This window comes from Lichenostomus cassidix, chromosome 10 (genome assembly GCF_008360975.1).
Source record: "Lichenostomus cassidix isolate B80296 chromosome 10, HeHo_3.0, whole genome shotgun sequence".
Taxonomy (NCBI): Eukaryota; Metazoa; Chordata; class Aves; order Passeriformes; family Meliphagidae; genus Lichenostomus; species Lichenostomus cassidix.
In genome coordinates this window covers 8,979,686-9,000,188 of record NC_139491.1, presented here as the reverse complement: position 1 = coordinate 9,000,188, position 20,503 = coordinate 8,979,686, and the positions used below count along the sequence as shown (strand labels likewise).

At 38.7% G+C, this 20,503-nt stretch overlaps 2 protein-coding genes across 2 annotated transcripts in view; one reads left to right on the top strand and one right to left on the bottom strand.

The window, feature by feature from the left end:
- Positions 1 to 1,178: 1,178 nt before the first annotated feature.
- SAXO2 (stabilizer of axonemal microtubules 2) lies at positions 1,179 to 10,248 on the bottom strand. Its single transcript, XM_085070501.1, has 4 exons — positions 10,108 to 10,248; positions 5,216 to 5,395; positions 3,787 to 3,986; positions 1,179 to 3,045 (listed from the first exon to the last, which is right to left on the bottom strand). The coding sequence occupies exons 1-4, from the start codon at positions 10,143 to 10,145 to the stop codon at positions 2,075 to 2,077; spliced, it is 1,389 nt and encodes a 462-aa protein (XP_084926627.1). The 5' UTR covers positions 10,146 to 10,248; the 3' UTR covers positions 1,179 to 2,074.
- The window catches only part of EFL1 (elongation factor like GTPase 1), a 62,241-nt gene continuing 51,907 nt past the window's right edge, over positions 10,170 to 20,503 (top strand). The window contains exons 1-12 of the mRNA XM_085070496.1: positions 10,170 to 10,298; positions 10,736 to 10,838; positions 11,522 to 11,589; positions 11,784 to 11,868; positions 12,378 to 12,511; positions 13,099 to 13,236; positions 13,991 to 14,205; positions 16,055 to 16,178; positions 16,997 to 17,073; positions 17,216 to 17,352; positions 18,146 to 18,268; positions 19,650 to 19,749. Coding sequence (XP_084926622.1) covers positions 10,748 to 10,838; positions 11,522 to 11,589; positions 11,784 to 11,868; positions 12,378 to 12,511; positions 13,099 to 13,236; positions 13,991 to 14,205; positions 16,055 to 16,178; positions 16,997 to 17,073; positions 17,216 to 17,352; positions 18,146 to 18,268; positions 19,650 to 19,749 — 1,292 coding nt within the window. The 5' untranslated portion in view covers positions 10,170 to 10,298; positions 10,736 to 10,747. The remainder of the gene's footprint in view (positions 10,299 to 10,735; positions 10,839 to 11,521; positions 11,590 to 11,783; positions 11,869 to 12,377; positions 12,512 to 13,098; positions 13,237 to 13,990; positions 14,206 to 16,054; positions 16,179 to 16,996; positions 17,074 to 17,215; positions 17,353 to 18,145; positions 18,269 to 19,649; positions 19,750 to 20,503) is intronic.

Below are 20,503 nucleotides of genomic sequence, written 5' to 3'. Positions count from 1 at the left end.
TGAACATGCCCTCCACTTCCCTTCCTCTCAAAATGTTTGTACTGTGCTGGTAGGTGGCAGCAAATGACTTTCCATAACTTAAGGGAGGGAAGTGACTTCAGAACTGAAAAAACAGCTGTGAAAATTTAAAAAAAAGGCATCTGGGCTCACTCACAGAGCCAGCAGAAGAGCCATTTTGAGCAGAACATGCAGGCACACGTAACTTCATGGATTCAGATTGCATTTCTCCCTCCCTAGAAAGGGGAGCTGCAGGACAGTGGGAGCTTCTGTAAACTGCTCAAGGGGTACCAGGACTGTCTATAGGATATGGACCTGGGTAGGTGTGACTGTACAAAGCTTTGACTTAGTTTCCCCAGTTGTGGCATGACAGAGAATGATTCAAAAGGATGTTTGTCTTTTTTCTTCTGTGGTACAAAAACATGATGATCATTTGGACTTTTTCCTGCCCTGCTTTTAGGACTCACAGATTTACACTGTCCTTGTTCATTCACAATCTGAGGAAGGTGAATAATTTTCAAACAGAAAAGTAAAACTGATTGCCATGCCATTACCAGAGTAAGTGATAATACAAAAACACATTACAAAGACAAAAGTTGTCTAAAGTGACTGATGCTCTAATAATGTCTGGCTGTCTCTCATGCAGTGCTTGTGTGCACAGCTGATGTGCTCAGTTCAGCTTTCTTGCTTTCATATGACCAAATTCCTGCTTTAAAAATGTTCCCATCATTGATCTTAGCCCTATTTTTTTAAGTGACTCAGTTTATGAAGTACAGCCACATGATTTTTCAGAACCCAAATACCGTTCTACACCAATGGGTACAGGATATGCAATACTGAGAAAAACATCATACTGGAGTAGTATGATAGAACATTACAATACAGTTAATCATAGAACTATTATTTGGCACTTGCTTAAATCATGAATGTAACAAAACTGAAATTGGTTCATCTAGATTTCTCAAAATCAGCTAAAGATACATAGAGGTAGTACTCAATATTTCATACAGAAGCATAACATCTTCATATAAAATTTCTCTAAAAGCTTTGGTTTCTCTTCATTTAGAGCAAGCAAATCTTTGGAGAGCAGACAGACTTCAGTAGCCAGGCTGTATACAGACTTCTGCATCTCAGCTGATATTTCTTTTTTTACCTGAGTTTATCTCTACTTACACCTGTATAGTTTCCTGCCCTTTTCCCCTTCAGACTGCCTCAGCAGTGAACTCTGGCAGTGATAACCAGCTGTTTAGCTTTAAAAATCAGTTAGCAGGATCAAACTACAGCAGATATTAACTTTTTGAGCCTGATTCTCTCTGCTTCAAAGTGCATTGGTTTTGTTTCCTTTGGAAGTAAGTCTGAAAAAACACAATCAGGGAAATAAGGAAATAGAATCTAATGACCTGCTTTTGGTGGCTGAATGGTTTCAGCTATGTGTACAGAAAAAAAGAGAGGTCATCACTTACTAGTTATCACCAGAAATTACAGTGGGACCTTTATACTCATGTCAGAACTGAATGAAGTTAAAGTAGTGATGACTAAAGCTAAAACCAGGTTTTTTAAAAATGTCTAGGTGTCATGGCATGCTATCTTGTGATTTGGGCAGTAAAATGTAAAGAAAAACATTTTACCAGATTACTGAGATCATTACTGATTTCTTAGATTATTATAGATTGCATTATTTGCTTACTGTGTGAAATACGTTATCATCAAAAGACACTTGCTATTTCACAAATACAATCATTTGATTACAGAAAATATCAAAGAATTGAGAGTGCTAAAAAATCTCAAATATGTGATAAATATGCTTGAGATGGAGCATAATGAAATCTGGGGAGTCAAGGAATCTAGAATACACAATTAGAGAAAGGACAGATGCCATGTAGGGAGTAGTGTTCCTTCAGCGTTTGGCAAATCTTTATTAGTCTAGTAATAAACTTTGGTTTGGCTTTGGTTTTCTTCAAACTTCTAAAAGCAAAATTTACATTATTCATTTTGCTTTCAGTGTTATTTAAAGAAAAAATGAACAAGTTGGTTTCCAATTATCTTACCAAGGTGCTTGAAATAGTGCATGTAAGTGTTATGACACCCCAGCTACTTCATTTGGAGTGGGATTACAATCTGACCCGCAGCATCCCGGAGTTGCCTCGCGGTAGAATTTGTGACCCTGAGGATCTGTGTTCACATAGACATAACCCAGAGCATCTGGCTGCTGTCCTGGGCAGACATCTGCCTTCTTTGGAGTATATTCAGTGCGATACAAAGTTTCATCTTTAAAAGGAGCTGCAGTGGGTACAGCAGGTAGAGGTTTGAAACTTTGAGGTGGATTGATCTTATGTGGTATGTAATGAGATCTGAATGTAGTTAAACCAGAAACCTTTCCTGTGGGTTTTGGAATTTGCTCTTCTTTCTTAAGATTCCCTTGCCGGCAGACATTCCAGGGTTGAAAGTCTTCTCGTGTAGTTGTCTTCCCATGAAAAGGACCAAGGATTCTTTGTGCAGGAGGTGGTCTTATGGGGCCTACAGGAGGAACCTTGTGTGAAATGTAATCAAGGCGGTTTGAGGAGTTAAGATCCATCTTATCTGTGGGTGGAACATACTCTCTTGGCTTGCGGAACTCAGGTGGGGTGACCAGCCATGGCTGATAACGATCCTGGAATTCTGTGGTTCCTTTAAAAGGATCAGTACAAAGGTTTCTACTTTCAGGCTTGAAGCTTTTTGCTTGTTCCCCGGGTGTCCCTTTAAAATCTGTCCTGTTAGTTGTGAGGTTTTGGAAGGGTTGATCGCTTGGCTTGTACTCTGCTCTTGGCCTTATGAACAAGGGCCCCAAGTCATGAACAACGTAGGCAGTGCGCTGTGTGGTGTTACTGTCGAAAGCCCCCTCTGGCAGCTTGGTTTCACAAGGTTTAAAGCTTTTGGGGGGATTGGGTTGCCTAGGAATGTAGTCATCTTGAAATGTAGAAGGATTTCCAAACCTCTCTGAAGGTGGCTTGTATGGATGCTCCACCTTAAAGGATTCTGTTCTTTCACCTTTCAATACCCTATAGTCATCTGTAAGGCAAAAAGGAAATTCCACCATACAGGTGATATTACTTAAGAGCACTCCTTTAAAATGAAGACAAATTCTTCTGGTACTAAAACTTGCAAAACAGAGAAAATGGATGTAAGTGAAAATGATAATTTTATCTGTATGTTTGTGATCTGACAAAACTGTCTTCTACTATTATGTGTGATAAAAAAAGAACCCAAAAATTGTACCTGATGCCCTATTTTGACTATTTTCTCAACAGAAACTATCCAGAAAATAGCCCTATACAAGTTTTACATAAAATATCTTCCATATTACTTAAAATATTCAGCCTTTGTGCTGACCATTGTAGTAGAATAATTTGTATCAAGACATAAACGATGTTTATGTAAGCTGTACCATACACAAGCAGAAGCCTAAGCTACACTTTTGACCTACTCAATGCAAAAATAAGTTGTGAACTAAAACTGCCTGAAAGATACATGGCACCTTAATTTCCATCTACTTTTGCCTGAGATAGCCTGACCAAGTGTATGTTAGAATTTCCTTCCAGCCAAGAAAATCTCAGAGAAGGGTTTTTGTTTAGAACGAATAAATGTCACCTCTGAACAACCAGAGTGATGAATGTTTTAAAGCATCATCACCTGGTTTCTAGTATGTTTTACTCTGTCTCAAGCCATCAAATCCAGTTTCTCATATAGGTAATTCAGAATACTACCTTCATCTTGATTAGTTCTCTTTCTGTAGGTGGCATATATTATTACCTCGATAGGTTGGTATGGTATCCAATTTTGCTCCTGAAGTGTGTAGCTTCTGTATGGGCCTTACTAATGTCACTGGTCCTATTTTATGAGGACTGTAATCTCTCTGGTATATGGTTCCCAGGTCAATCTGCCCTGACTTTGGTCTATATTCTACTTGTGGCTGAGACCGTGTCTTCACTTCATGTGGTAAATAATCAGATCTGGATGGGGGAAAAGAAAACACTGGTTAAAAAAATCCTTTCTTTCCTTATGAAGCACCTTTTGTAATTTGTCCACTATATGGAAAAATAATAAAATGTTTACTCTGAGAAAGCAATTAGACACCCTATGTTGGAGGGATAGCAGAGGAGAGAAAACCACAGTACATAAACACCCAGGGTCTCTGATGCATGATAGAGCCTTTGCTCAGAGGTAGATGGTGAAGTAAGTTTTTCAACACTGAGTCTCATTCACAGTTTAACAATATTATTGAAAGTATCTGAAAGGAGACTTACAAAGTTTAATTTTGCAAAGAAATGATCAGAAAGCAGAAGCAGAGCAAAGCTCAAATTACTACCAGTGGTAGCATTTACTAATTGCATGAGGAGAATGAACTATAATCAGAAACAGCATTTCACTGTTTTTGTATGGGCAAATTACATTAAAAGGGTGCATATTACATATGTGGGTGTTTAAATGGTCCATACAAATACATGACCAATCTGGCAGAATAGCATTTGCCCTTTCCATTTATGTCTCCTTTTTTTTTTTTTTTTTTTTAATTAAATAAAGAAGTTTCACCTGATGCCCTCATAGCTTAAAAGAAAAACAACAATAATGGAAAAAGTAAACATTGATGCCCCTGTCACATCATTACATCATTAACAGTGAATGGGTAATACCTTTTTCTAATTCTTTGAAGGATGCCCTTTAATTTTGTAAGCTTAACGTCAGAGTCTGTGCACAGACAGGACAAATGCACTGAACCCCTTTACAGTTTGCTTTCTTGAAACTAACAATTTACAACTCTGAATTTAAAAAAAAAATTAAAAAATCCCTGTTCCTTTTTCTTAAGATTTCATTTTCCCTCTATCTTAGATGCTACATATGTATAACAGAAAGTTCCCCAGCTTTCCAGCTTTTCCATAAGACCTAAATTTCCTAACAGGCTTAAACAAATACAAATATTTTAGATTATCTTTACACGTTAAAGGCAGCTGTAAAGAATGCTAATCATCTTATATGCATGCTTTGCTATTTTTTATGACTTTTTTGCAATAACTGTATTTCTATACTCAACATTTATACTTTAAATACGCAAAAAGTGCTAAGGATGCAATGACTGCATTTTGAGAAGACTGCAATACAATGTTCAACCCCCCCCTTAAAAAAGCAAGAATGAAAAGCTTTACAGAGTTAATTATAAAAGACATTGTTTCAAAATATTTACTTGAATGTTGAGATCCCCTCCATTCTGGCCCGATTGTCTTGGATCCCTGGTTTTGGCTTGAAGCTCTCGGGAGGGCAGATGTTGCCATAGCCAGCATAGTTCTCCAGATACTCAGATTTCTTGCACGGCTGCACTCCATCATAATAAATCTTTGTGGGCTCGTGGTAGCAGCGATGGCGTCTGGGTCAAACACAGCAGAGCAGAGAATTTGGAGGAGTTTCATTAAGAGGAAAACCCACACTCTGTCTACTGGGAATGAATAACAAATGGGGAAGATTGAACAATGTCAGTAGTTTTTGTTTAAAATCTTTTCTGAGTGATAAAACCACAAAATATTGTGCTGATGGCACAAGTCCCAGAGTGCTGTATACTAATACAGTAATAAAAGCAGAATCAGCTGGGAGTTTGTCCTTGGTACAGAATACAAAGGATGGATAGAATTGATCTCAGTCCTCTAATTGATGCTACCACCAAGATGCACTTTCTTCTTTTCTATAATCTTTATTGGTATTACTAGTTTTATTTGTAAAAGTAACTAATTATGCTTCATTTCTTGTCTCATATTGTCTCTTTTTACTGTATTACCTTCTCATTTGTCTTTTATTTCTCTACATCTCACCTATTTTCACCACTATTGATTAACACTTTTTGATGAAAATTTTAGTGGTGTGAAATCTCATCTGCACTTCTAGTGCTCTGCAGGCCATTTATGACTTTTCAACCTTTTTTTTTTCTCCAAGGACTGACTAAATTCTCTATCCAAAACCCATGTTTAGTTAGAAGTAATGACATCTCTTTTTCTTTATAGGGTTTATTTCAATTACACCTGCTTCTCGTTGATGCCTCTGTCAATGACACCATCGTGCAAAAAGGTGTTGGGAGGTATATAATGACAATTTATTACTTATACCTGGTTGTTTTGTGTAAATGATCCATGAAATTAAAATTTACATGTTGTTATTGTTTTGAAAATCTTTTTATATTCATTCTAATTTGCATAATGCACATTTGTGGCTGACCTCAAGGAAATATTTAATGACAGATCCTACTTCTACTTACGTCTTACAACTTGTAATGCAAATGAAAAAAACAATAAATAATTTTTCAAATAAAATTTACTGTTAAATTCTGTACATGAAAAGCAAAAATATCTAAAACCCAAGAAGGGTAAAAGTGTACAGCTCTTAGTACATACAAATAATTTCACGTTTCAGGAAGCTAGATACAGAAGGAATATTTCAAAGGTCTGCAGAGAATTTTAGCTAGCACTGAACACCAAAAAGGAAAACAATAAATTAAAGCAAGGTAAAATAGAATACAGAAACAGACATGAAGGATTACTGCTGGGAAAATGAAAAAATCAAAATGAAAGAAAAACACTGAAAGAAGTTCTTGGAGACTGGAGGTCCTAGAGCTGGTATTAGTTTGTGCTGCCTGAGTTTGCCAGCTCAGTAGTTCAAAAAATGAGAAATGAAGTAGGCCTGTCTAAGCATCCAGATCCTTTCAAAGCCTCAGGTGTTTACTCCTTTTCAATCAAATCAAGTAAGAATTGAGAGGCCTTTCAAAACATGGCAGGAAAAGGAAAAAGGAAGAAGAGGGAAAGAACAGCAAAGGTAGGAAAACAAGGAGGTACGTGTGTGCTATTTCTCACTACACTGTTTGCCTGTCATTACATTTGTCATGAAATTCAGTTTCCACCTCAGTAATGCTCTTTTTCAGAAAGTACAAACAGCATATGCTGTGTCTCGTAGCAGCTAAAAATAACAGCTAAGCAGAAACAAAAGACATTGAGTGGATGGTTTGAAAGCTGGTTGAAATATAGATTATCAAGTTATAATGTTCTTCACATATTTTTTGGCATACAGTTCAAAGGAGTTGGAAACAAACACTATTCATCTGCAAAAGCTTCACTTTGATAATCTTCAGTTTGCCATAAACTGGTCCAGAAGACCAACCACCAAACAAAATACCTCCTGTGTTCTGGTGTCACCATTCTCTAAGGACTTTATTCTGAATATTTTGTAAGCAATGTTGTGAGTATATCCCATGAATGGCTGAATGGACATGCTACAAACTGGAATAGATACTGGAAAAATAATTACTGCAGAGTGAGCCTGTATCTCTTGGTAGATTCAACACAGAGGTGAAAGCAATCTAGTCTTATCTCCTCAAGGAAAGAGATGTTTGCAGTTTTATTAGAATTCATTGCTGACCCAAAAATGTCCTTCAAACCACTAATTTCTAGTATATAAAATAATTCTGAACACACTCTAACTGTGCACAAAATTACTTGGACTCAGATGAGACTGTTGAGGAAGCTCTTACATCCTACTCTGTGTTGTGAAAGCACTTTGAGTTGGCCTGAAAGGTAATGTAAAATGACCTTCTGAATTTGACTTGGAGAAGAGATTAGTGGTTTTTTTCCTTTTTTGTTTGGTTAACTGATAAATCTGCTTTAGGATGTTGTCAAATTTAAATGTTGTCCAATTGTTAAACTAAAATTTTTCATTTAGATAATAATTCTACAAAACTAATTATATAAGGCATCACAATCATCAGATAAGACAGACTACAGCTCTGATAAATGGAATATGTTGCTTAGAGTTTGGCCAGAACTCCTTGGGACACTGATTATTTTTAACTTCTTCCTCATATTTATCTTAATTTCAACCCCAGAGTTACTGATAATTCAGATGAATTTGGTGAGAAAATGCCTTTTCCCATGACTGACTGGCACTTGCTTTGATGGATTATTATTCTTTCCCTTCCCTGTGGGAGACTATCTTGTGTCTTGCATAAGGTCTGAATAGAATCTCAGCTAAATAAAAGTGACAATACATCGTCTCTCTTGTGCCAAGTGCTCTTGTTCTGATTATTTTAGAATGCTGGTGAATTTCACTTATTTAAGGCCTGGTTTACATGCATGTGTTTTTTGCAAGACCCTTGAAATTTTATCTCAAAGCATGTTCTACCAAGAGAACTAGACTAATGAGAAAAGCTTAATATTTATCAAAATAGAAAACTTAATGTCCCTCCAAAAACACAGATCAAAGGGGTTTTCTTTGTTTGTTTTTTAAATTTTTTGCCAGTGCACACACTCTGTGGTCTGGAAGAAATGATGGATGGACACTATTTTTGAGAGCTGTCTACTTTCCTGTTGTTGACAGAAAATCAGGTAGTTTTTAGTGGGTTTGTTTGTATTTACATGTGGGCAGTATGATGGCTTAAGTAACCCATCTTTTAGAGAAATCCTTCCTTTTAACTTACATTTATTCAGGAATATAGATTTTTATGATGGTGGTAACAAAAGGGCAATAAGTTGGGGGAGAGTGACAGAATGAGAAGAAGATAAAGCAGTAGTTTATTTTTGTGTCTCATAAGAATTTCTATGCTTTTGTATGCTGTGATTGTCTTTTACAGCAGACAAATACTATTCCTGAGTGCAGAAAGTTCATCTACCACACAGGCTTTATTCTTCTTTGCAAGCCAGATTCAACATCCTGCATTTGAGACAGCAGAATGAAGTTCTGTCTTACTGCCTTTCCTCCCCTGTATTTGTAAGCTTTTCCAGTGTTTTTTTTTTAATTCTGTTAATAGATAGGGAAGATTGTTTCCTTCTATTTTATTATTTGGAATTAAGCAGTAATTATACCTCTGTAAAACTTCCTGCAAATAGCTGAATGATAATGTCTACAAGACATTAGATATTTCTAGCTGCTTTGAAGTCTCTGCTAAGCTGTGCATGCATTCCAATGTCCAGGTAACACTGCCAAGTGACCAACCAGCCTTCCCCTGGAAACAGAAACACTATACACTGCAGCAAACACAATGTGCTGCCTAAACCAATAATGGCTGCGGATTTTATTGACTGTAAAAACTTCAGTGAGGTTTAATTTAAGCCACAAGCTTTATGCATGTTTAATTAAATTATTAGTATTATTGAAGTGGGTTTTTGGGTTGAGAGTTTTGGGTTGAGTTGAACCTCATTTTGTGCTGTCTCATTGTGTTATCTCACCATCTTTCTACTTGAGCCAGAGCCAGATTTGTTATCTCGTCATGAAAACAATGTGCTCCAACTCTCCATTAATCTAGGGACTTTTGAAACAAACTTATGGGGCAAAATTCAGCACAGTGTTGGCCAAAAAGAACATGAGTGGCTTTACTCAGTGCCTGCTTCACATCTCTGTCTAAAGATGAAAAAATGTGGCTGATGGACAGACTTCCCACAGAAACTCATAGCAGGGTGCTGCTCTGCAGACCTTGAGATGGAAATTGTGGGTCATGGTGCACTTTGCAACCACAGGGTTTGCCCTGTACTTCCAAAAAACATTGAGCACACCTCTGTGATCCTATGATGATGTGATCTTATTCTTGTGTGGTGTTGTTATGTTTGTTGGTTTTTTGGGTTTTTTTTGTGTATTGACTGAATCTTTGAATCTTAGGGTGATGATTTTTGTGATTTTTTTTAAAGCAGACAGGGAAGAAATGGAGCTGTGGCCTCACCAGTGCCGAGCGCAGGGGATGACCACTGGCAGGCCTGCTGGCTGCACAGCTCCTGACCCAGGCCAGCTGCCATGGGCATTCTCGTCACCCCAGGCTCATGTCCGGCTGCTCTTGACCAGCACCCCAGCTCCTTTCCCGACGGGCACTTTCCAGCCCCTCTGTCCCAGCCTGGAGCGCTGTGTGGGCTTGCTGTGACCCAAGGGCAGGACGCGACCCTCGGCCTTGCTGAACCTCCTACCACCGCCTCATTCCACGGCTCCGGGCTGTCCAGATCCCCGTGCAGAGCCTGCCTACCCCTCGCAGCCCGGAGCTGGCACCGGCTCGGCGCGGCGGGCAGTGTGCCGAGGGAGGGCGGCGCTGCTCGCTCCGTGCCTGCCCGCCTGACTCACCCGCAGGAGCAGATCTCGCAGATGCAGCGCGGCTCCATGCCCGGCCCGCTCGGCCGCCCCGGCCGGTTACCAGGGACGCTGCGGCGCGAGGCAACGGCGGCGCCCGGCGGGCCCGGCCCGGCTTCCGTCCGGCGTCACGGGGCGGGACCGCAGCGGAGCCCGGCGGCTTTCCGGGAGCGCAGCGGGTGCAGGTGTGTGTGTGTGTGTGTGTGCCCGGCGCGGAGCGGCCTGGCCAGCGCGGCTGGCCCCGGCCCGGCCATGTGCCCCGGGCTGTCCTGTCCTGTCCTGTGCTCTGCTCCCTCCCGGGGCGGCCGCGGGGCTGTGCCCGCTCGGAGGGGCAGCGGGAGAACGCGAACCGGGGCCGGGAGGGAGCCGGGAGGGAACAGTGGGGTGTGTGCCGCTCCGGGCGGCTCCGCGGTCGCTCCCAGCCCGAAAGCGCCGTGGCGGCTCCCGCCCCGCGGTCCGAAGGGCATTCCCGGCCCGTGGGCTCTGCTCTCGGGTTCCTGAGGCGCTCCGCGTGTCGCGGCAGGTTTCCGCCATGAGGAGCTCTAATGGCAGTTCGCGTGATTAAAGACCAAAGCGTTTGCCTAAGCTGACTCCTCATTAAAACACTTTGCTCCGCTCCCAGAGTCAGCCAGCCATGGTGCTCACCAGCGTGGAGAAGATGGTTGGCCTGCAGAAGAAGGCGTCCGGCATCAGGAATATCTGCATTTTGGCGCACGTGGATCACGGTAAGGCAGGTGGTTGTGGCTGCAGAGAGCTCCTGAGCAGACTGGTGTGTGTTTGAGTGAGGGGGAGCTGTTTTGGTCACTGTGCTAAAGTAGTAGATTTCCGTGGTCAGTTTCCGAAAGTGGTAGGTTTCAGCTTTAAAGTGTCTTAAACTTGATTCAGAAAAGTAAATCTGCTTTATGGACCTTTTTCTTGGCCTAATGGAGCTTATCTTTCAGATGAGAGAGCCTCACGCTATAATAATTTGAAATAGTTGGAATTGAAGGTTTTCTACTTCTGTGGTGGTGAATGTTGATATGAATTAAGTATATGTTTGTGAGGTACAATAATGTTTTTCTGTGTTTGGTTTATAGAATAAGATTTTGATGTAAGTGAAAATAATAAACTCTTTTTTTAGAACAGAAATATTTTGTCTAAATGCATGTTATAAAGAGGTTCAGATGTACTGGTTGTTATTGCAGCTACTTTTCTGGTCATGACGGGTAAGTTTGCATCCACTCTTCAAAAATAAATTTGTGTACCCCTAAGAGGTGAAACTGAATAACTGGATTTGGGGGGTCTTTTAAGTTAATTTGTACTTCTGTGGCGTTTTATAGCCTTTATTAATGTTGCTATCTTAGAATACTATATGTTGCATCTTTTGCCATAATTTTTATTCATTTAAGTAATTTATTTTTCTTTTCAGGCAAAACTACTCTAGCTGATTGCCTTATATCTAGCAATGGAATAATCTCCAGCCGCTTGGCAGGAAAGGTAGAGTTACAGTGTCATTTTTAACAGAATTCTGGGGTGTACATGCTGGGATTGTAAATTCTTGATAATTAAGGAAATCCCATTTATAGTCTTGCTAAACCTTGTTTTCTCGCAGTCATACACTGACAGTTGATAAGTAAATTTTGAAGATATTTCTACAGACTTAACATCTCTTCTTTTGTTTCTGTACTCAGCTGAGATATCTCGACAGTAGGGAAGATGAACAGGTCCGAGGAATAACAATGAAATCTAGTGCAATTTCACTGCACTTTGTGAAAGGTAAGTTGTTGATGCTGGCGTGTATAAATTTGAATATATATTTCCGTTAATTTTCCCTGTCTTTTCGTTGTTGCTGTTGTGATCTTTATGTGCAACTTTTGTGTTTCTCAGTGTTAGGCCATGATTCTGCAGAGGCTTAGGCATGCACATAACAGTCAGCCAAAATAATTGAGTTCCATCTCAGGCTCAGGAAAAACATCTTCAATCATGTCTCTGAGTGAAGGCCATGAGAGTAGTTGCTTTCTCTTTTTATCTGAGATGTAAATACTTATGTTTTGATCTTAAGTCTTGAATGAATGTCACTTAAAGGCAAGGTCTTCTTTCAAAAAACCCGAAGTTCTAGTACAGTCTTACTCCTTTGTTGAGATGTCACACTGTGCGGTAGGGGTTTTTTTAGTGTAATTAGTGTCAGAACATTAAAAAATAGTAGCTTAAGAAGTATAACTGGGTGGCTGGAAGAAATATTTTTAAGAATTGTTCTGAAATATTAATTTATTGTTTGATCCTAGGTGATCAGGAGTATCTGATTAATTTAATAGACTCCCCAGGGCACGTGGATTTTTCTTCAGAAGTATCTACTGCTGTCCGACTCTGTGATGGTTGCATCATAGTGGTGGATGCTGTTGAAGGAGTCTGTCCACAGGTGAAATAAAGGGTATTAAATAGAAAAAGAGGGGAGTAAATAAAGTCAGAAGTGGGTTGTATAGAAATAAAAGATAACCTGTTGAAGACGTTTTGTAAAACTTTTAATGAATGACAATGCAGTTGAGGTATGAGAGTGAGTAGTAAAAATCATAGTTGTGCTGGAAGACTGAACAGTGCTGGTGAGTGGGTGTAGAGATGCAGGGTTGAAACAGTGAATATGCAGTTTTTCAGGTAATGGAATATTTTGGTAGAGAAAAGTCTTAAGAGAGATAATTTCACACATTTACATGGGCTTGTAGGATTTTGAAAGTGAAAAAAATATGCAAAATAAGTTTGCTTTTTTTCATGGCTTACTTGTCTAAATAGTTTGGGTTTTGTTATTAGGGGTGTTTTTGCCATAAAATTCCCCCATTCTGCAGAACTCTTCAATAGCTAACACTGTGGGAGTCAGATTTCTGGTGTGAGTGTCAGCCTGTCCTTTGTATGTTTATTAAATTTTAGAGTGACATTTTAATTTTTTTAATGTTTTATTTTGCGGTATCAGGATTTCTGTAACGGGTTTTTTTTAAACTCTTTCCTTCTCAGACTCAGGCAGTCCTGCGGCAGGCGTGGCTGGAGAATATCCGTCCAGTCCTGGTGATCAACAAAATCGACCGCTTGATTGTGGAGCTGAAGCTCACCCCTCAGGAGGCATACCTGCACCTTAAGAACATCTTAGAGCAGGTATCATGCTCTAGTGTCATTTCACACAGCAGATTTTGTTTTTCACGCACAGATTTTGTGGCACTATATAACATTTTGTCTGATTTTTAACATTGAGGCGCATCTTATTCCTGATTGGTTTTGAGGTTCATTCAGAATGCCTGTGATGGAGAAAAGAGTAGTAAATGCCTCTGGACGGATCATCAGGAAAAGTCTTCCACTTTCAGAAATAATATGCTGAATGTTTTGTTCTGTTAAATTGCTTAAACTTACTTAAGGTAGGCAAGTGTTAGACTGCTCCTGATATTGATGGAATTATGTAGGAATAAAGTTGATTCATCTTTTAAATTGTAGTTTAAGTTGCCCTCAGACTTTTTTTTATTTTCCACTCTAGCTCACTTGGGAGCACTTGCCTGCCTGGTTTCTCTTTGCCCTCTGTTGTTTGTTTTGTTGGCAAAAGCAAGTTCCTATTGCACCATTCCTTGTTCTGAGAGGCAAAGTGTGTTACTTGTGATACTCTGATTCAGTCCTGGTATGGCTGACTTTGACTTGGAAACTGCATGGTGTTTATGTCAAAATGTTAATCTCAAACTCCTGTGGGCTTCAAATGTGTGGAATTAGGTGTGTTTTAAATTGCCAAATGAATCATAGGCATGATATCTTGGTAACAAAACCTCTCTTTTTATGTTTTCGAGGGAGGGGAAATTACATTTTAATTGCAAGGGTTGTGAAAGAGTGAATAAACCTGAGGGTGTTTTTACATATCCTTCTCTAGATCAATGCAGTCACTGGAACACTTTTTACCTCCAAAGTGTTAGAAGAAAGAGCTGAAAAAGAAACAGAAAGTGAAAGCGTTTCAGACACAGCACCAGGAGATCAAATTTATGACTGGAGTACTGGATTGGAAGATACTGATGATTCACATCTCTATTTTTCACCAGAACATGGCAATGTGGTGTTTGCCAGTGCAATTGATGGCTGGGGTTTTGGGTAAGTTTGGGATTTAATTACTGACCTTTATTTTTTTTTAGTTGATTACTGCTGTTAAAGTATTTCAGTTGCTTCATGTTTCTAAAGATGTTTCTTAGTTTTTTCTTTGATGTGCAGCTGTGTATAAACCAACCATCTGTGTGACAGGGATCCCTGTTTTACTTACGCAGGAGCTTCTGAGCCCACTGTAGAGTCCAGCCTAGCCTGGTAAACTAGATATTTTATTAATTGCTGCCATTGGATTGGCTGTGACAGTCAAGGCCAGAGGCTGCTGCAGGCAGGAGCTGGTTCAGGGTACACCCCTTGGTTTGGAGGGCAGCAGGCATGAGAGGAGTGCCCGTGTTCTGTTGCTGGCCACGAGGTGGAGGCGTTGTCTTCAGCCTGAAACTGTAATTAAAAGGATATGCTCCGTGATCCAGGGAGTGTCTTGAGCATTGCACAGCCCTTAAAGGAAATCATCTCCAGGGTTTTTAAGTCAGACTCTTAAATAAGGTGCTATGCGTAGTTTGTTGTTTAACACAAGCAGTTATTGTCAGAGGAAAGGGAAAATAAAATTGACTGTTTTAATTTAATTATCTTTCAAGACTGTTTTGTTTCTTCCAATGAACTGTCTGGCCCTGGTTCTGATAAATCATACAATGGAGGGGCAAAAAGGAACTTTTTTCTTAATTTAAAGAGGTTCTTCTGGACTGCCAGCTACAGTACTATGTGGTGAAATACAGATCAGTGGAGCGTTTTCTTCACAATGGAAAATCTTGACTGCTGTTCCATGATTGTGGATTCTTTTCCTGAAGGTATTAGCAGAAAAAATTAACTTGTTAGGCAGTGCCAGCCTTATCCAATGTGGTAAGTCCATATGGTTTTCTCACAATCCTCACATGTTGAAAAATGCCATTAATATATATGCAGGAGCTCCTGGCACAAGAATCTTGAAAGTTCTCCCTGAATTAAGAGTTTAGGGTATTTTCTGGAAAAGAAATCTCTTTGGGCTTAGTTCAGAACTCGCAGCTTTTGTCTTGCTGACGTGGGCAGGTCCTCTTTTAGGTCTGTAAAAACTTAAGAATTCTGAAGTTCAAATAAAAGATTATCAAATAGCACTGTTCTGTAAATAGGATTGTTGCAGTTGTATGTGTGTGTTTTTGTTTCTGCATGCACAGGGAGAAAATACGTGGAAATATTTTCTATTACTGCTCATTGAACATTTTCAGCAAGGAAACCATGACATGTTCAGGACTCCCTCTCTGGGCCTAAGCAGGCTGCTTTTGTTAACTCATGGGGACTACTGAACAGCACAATTGGCTTTACAACACAGTTATGACATTGCAGTTTTATATGATTTTCTTGGGTTTACATTATTAAAGTAATGATTCAAACAAGAAGAAATTCCATAAGTGGTTAATTAAAAATAACTTCTACCATCTGATGGCTCAAGTGTGGCTCAGAAGAATGCTTAGTTTCTAACATCTACTATTGTGGTCACAGACTATAGTTAAATGTGTCATGGGAAGTCTTTCAAACAATAAACTTGAGAGTCATCACTTAAGTATTTATAAGGTTTGTATTATGCTTTTGAGTTTTTGATGAGGGGATAGTACACAAGTGTTTATTTGAAGTAAAGTCTTGAAGCTGACTTGAAACAAAACAAAGCCATTCAAATGCTGTTGATGTTTTTGATCTGTTAGGACTAAATATTTTTGCAGGTGTAAGTGTTAAACAATGTGAACTAAAGTGAAGACAATTGGAAAAGTGGGAGTAAAACCAGGATTTGATATTTTTGTGTGATTTTCACACAACCTATTGCTCTAAAAAACATTACACTTCTATCAAGATGCATTTTCTTTGCTTTCAGAATTGAACATTTTGCCAAACTGTACAGCCAAAAGATTGGAATCAAGCCTGCAGTACTTCTGAAGACTTTATGGGGAGATTATTATCTAAATACAAAAGCAAAGAAGATAATGAAAGGTGATCAGGTACGGACGTTGCCAAAAATATTACCTGAGTTTTATTTTGGAGTTTTTTATTTTCCTAGTCCTTTTCTTCATAGTGTATTCTGAAATTTGACCTCAGTGCCTGTTGACTCAGTATTACTGGAGATATAAAGTCACTGGGACAGCCTTGCAACAACCCCTGGAGCACAGAACATTCTAAAATTGACCACTCAGGTGCTGCATGGAGGAAATCTCATCCAACAGTGCTCACCTAATAAGGAACATTGCAGTTTCAGGGTTTCAGCCTAGAATGAAAGAAGATTGACATGAAGGGAAGATTAACAATGTAGAAATAAACAGAGTGGGTCCTCTATGAAGAGCTCTTCCTCAGCTAATGGTTTAGGATATTCACACTTATCTTGGGATTTAAGATTTAAAAAAAAAAAACTTTTTTGCCCTAGGGAATTGCCATTGAATCTTGTACTGAAACCCTGGCCTGAAAACTACACTTCAGCATTAAGTATTTCCACCACTAGAAGTTAAGGGAGGAGAAGGCAGTTTCGCTATTTTCATGTAATTTTTTTTTTCTGTTTACATAGGTGAGGATTAATAATTATAAAAAGGTTGATAAGGAGGCTCAAGGTAGTCATGTGCTATATTTATCAGGTTCTTTTTCTGAAATTGACTCCTTTGTCCTCCACTTCTAATTTCATGTTTATGTTGTGCCTTAGGCCATTGCTATAAGACAGACTTCTTGATTTTGAATAAAGGTTTTACATGCTCCTTGTCAAAAGTGCAGTCTTAAGCCTATTGAAAAAGTGAGGAATTGCTAATAATGAGCTGTTTTTATCTTCTACCAGTCAAAAGGAAAGAAACCTTTGTTTGTGCAGCTGGTGCTGGACAACATTTGGAGTCTATATGAGGCTGTTATGAAAAGGTGAGAACAACTATAAAGTTTTCATGGCGTCTCTTTCCATGTGCTTTGGTGATTTTTTATTTTTTTAAGTACTCAAGAATAATAGATATTGGTTATATATTGCTTCTCTGGATTTTTAATCTATTTATTCTTTTCCTTACAGAGACAAAGAAAAAATAGAAAAGATAGTTACCTCTTTGGGATTGAGAATTGGTGCACGGGAGTCACGGCATGCAGACCCGAAAGTTCATCTTAATGCCATTTGTAGCCAGTGGTTACCAATATCTGATGCAGTCCTTTGTATCCTTAAAAAATACACTATTTTTTGTTGTATTGGCAGTTCTCAGACTTCAGAGTGAGCTCACATATTTCAATGTGTGATTTGGTATAATTTGTTGTCTTTTTTTATGTCTGTGCCTAAGCTAGCTGAATCTATTTTTTTGCTTGTAACATTACAAGTTACATATCTACAATAATTTTTACATTTCTGCCAACTTTGTGGTTTTGCACACATTTATTTTTAGGAAACTAAGTATGAAACTGGAGGTAATTTGACAATACGCCTTCATTATGTAGTTTATATTCAAATTTTAGTGGTTTTCCTGAAGTAGAAACCAATCTCCTGTTTATAATAGTATAGGTCTTCTGTCCATGAAGTTCTGTAGATGTCTGTTGTTACATTTTAGGCATAAAATTCCTTAATCCAAAACCAGTCTTTGCTATTTGTCTGCTGTGCCTGTCATTTATACTGTGATACATATTATATTATGGTAGATGTGCACAAATTATTGATGTATAAATACTAATTACTTCTCTAGATCTTGCCCCAGTTGTGCTGTTCTTAGTTTCCCAGTTGTGCTTAGGTTGGGCCATCCCTCTTTAACTCTCCATTCTGCCCTTGATAAATGGCAAAAAATTGTTGCCCTGAGAGGGACCTGAATGCCCTGTGACAACAGAGCTGGATTTTGGATCTATTGCTGCTACCAGTTAGTGCATGGGGCTGAAGTAAAGAAGCATTGAAAGCATTTGCCTTCCAGTCATTTCCATTCAGTAAAGAAGTAGAAATACTTATCCTTAACACAATGTTTTTTAGCCATGGTGTGTAATAAAATTCCCAGTCCTCTTGACATCCCGGCAGAGAGAGTGGAAAAGCTGATGTGTGTTGGAGCAAGAACGTTTGATTCTTTGCCACCAGAAACTCGGGAACTGAAAAGTGGTGAGTAGGTGTTCCTTCATTAACAGGAAGATTGTGTCTGTCCAGATGGTTTTGTTTGTCTTTGGGTCATAAGATGTGGTGTAATCTGTACATGAATTTATAAATATTTCACTTGCAGTAGCTTAGTTGATATTTGTTATTGACATGTCATGTGCATTTTTCTTCAATCTTGTATATTCATGGGTTTTAGACAATTTAACCTGCAGGTGGTACAAAGTCTAAGACTCTGAAATGGGGTTTTACAAGGATATGAGGTTAATACTTGTTTTTAATTCTAAACAGTAGAAGTCACTATGTGATTGAGAATTGAATGTTTTGCTAACTTGTGTGTTAAAATTACTAATTTTTAGCCAGTAGTGGTTTGCATTTAGTTTTTGCAAGTGTACTGATTAGCTTTTAGTAATTAATTATTAATTGTATTAATTGTGTTTTGAGGAGAGTTTCAAGAAATCTAAGAGGATGAGCGATCAAATGTCAATTAAAAGAGATCTGAATGTCAGATTGATAGGCTGTTAGGAATTGTTTCCCAGGGGTAACAAAACTGGCTTTTCATCCCTTATTGAACATTTAAAACCCTGGTATTCTCCAGACAATATTCAACACCGTATTAGTGTAAGTTAATTGGAAGAAATTTGCCTGTAGACTTGGATCTTACTGCTCTTGGTTATGAACAAGTAGTGTACTTTCACATTTAGTGAGTGTCTTGCTAATTTTTAGTAGTAGTCTTGTGCTTCTGTTTGCCTTTGCTCTGTAGGCTTTTCATATCAGATAAAAGGGAGAAGTGCAGGAGAAGATGATTCAGTTTCTGTGTTGGAAGGTTTGAGTGGTATTGCGTAGTTTGAATTTCATGTGTTTCAAGTGAATGAAAAAAATACTTTATGAGAATTTCCAAAGTACTGAATGAGTTTTGTATGAATCTCTCATGCTTTGAGGAATATCTGTTCTTGCAGTGAAGTTGTTAGGATTTTGTGAGCATCTGGACATATGCAGGACTTCTCCTTTAGCTTGAAAGAAAGGAGAATACTTTGAGGTACTGAGTGAATAGTGTTCAGTCTTAATCCTGTGCTGCTCTCTGGTTTTCATTGTGATCTAAATCAGCCTATAAACTCTACTTGTTTAATTATGTATGTTTTTTTTATCAAGAGTTCTATTTTTGCAGTTTTCCTCATTTTATTGTGAAACACACTTGGCAATACAGGCAGTGTTACCAAATGATTAGGCTGGGGAAATTTGCTACTTTTTCCTATTGATTTTTCCTTAGCATATTTTCCACTGAAATAGGAAATAAGCACTAATGCCTACAAAATTAGTGTAAGGCCATAGTTTTGTCCACACTTTTGGGGAAAAAACCCAAAACTTCCTTTTATGCTTTTTATTTCAGCTTTTATGAAGTGCAGTAGTGAAGGAACAGCCCCAGTTATTGTCTTTGTTTCCAAAATGTTTCCTGTTGATGCAAAGGCATTGCCACAGAATAAGCCAAGGTAAGAAAATGTAACATCTTACTTTCTGATCTATGTTAGTTACTTCTGGGGGAAAAAAAATATGTTGAAGGCATAGTTAAGTTGTTTTAGACCTGAGAAAATAATTAATGAATTCTTGAAATGCAGTAAAGTCTTTTCTGCAAGTGAAGGTTTTCTGAATGAGTTCAGGAGGTGATTTGTTCAATTATAATAGTTTTAGAAGATATAGTTGGAAATCTGTTGGAGAATAGTACTGTTGTCTGAAGGGATCATCCTAATGCATGCAATGTGTGCAGGTTCAGGATGTCTGGTGGAAATGATGGAGTTCTAACACTTCCTTGGTTTTCCAGTAAGGTTGTGTTGGCACAATCATAGCAGCTTGTTTGTACCAAGGAACACTTCCCATCAAACTGGCCATGACAGTTCAGTCAGCATCCTGTCCATTGTAAGAGCAAAATGAAGTGATTAAAGTAGTCCAAATCTTGACTAACTTTTTGCACCTATCTGAAGGGTATTAATGCACTTCAAAAGATTTTCTTCTGGGAAGTTTGGAAGATTTTTTTGTTACAGCCTTCTGTTGTTCAATAGCCATCTTGTTTTCTTTGAGGAGTAGGTCCTTCTAGATTTCATTTTCCTGGCACACTTAAGTGTACTACTTTTAGCTGAAGCCACCTGCTTTTTCTGCAGAAGAAAGGTACTTTCCTGATGAGTTTAGAAGAATGAGGTTCATCTTAACTGTTCATCCTTCCAAGCCTTTGGAGCATTTTTCAGTAGG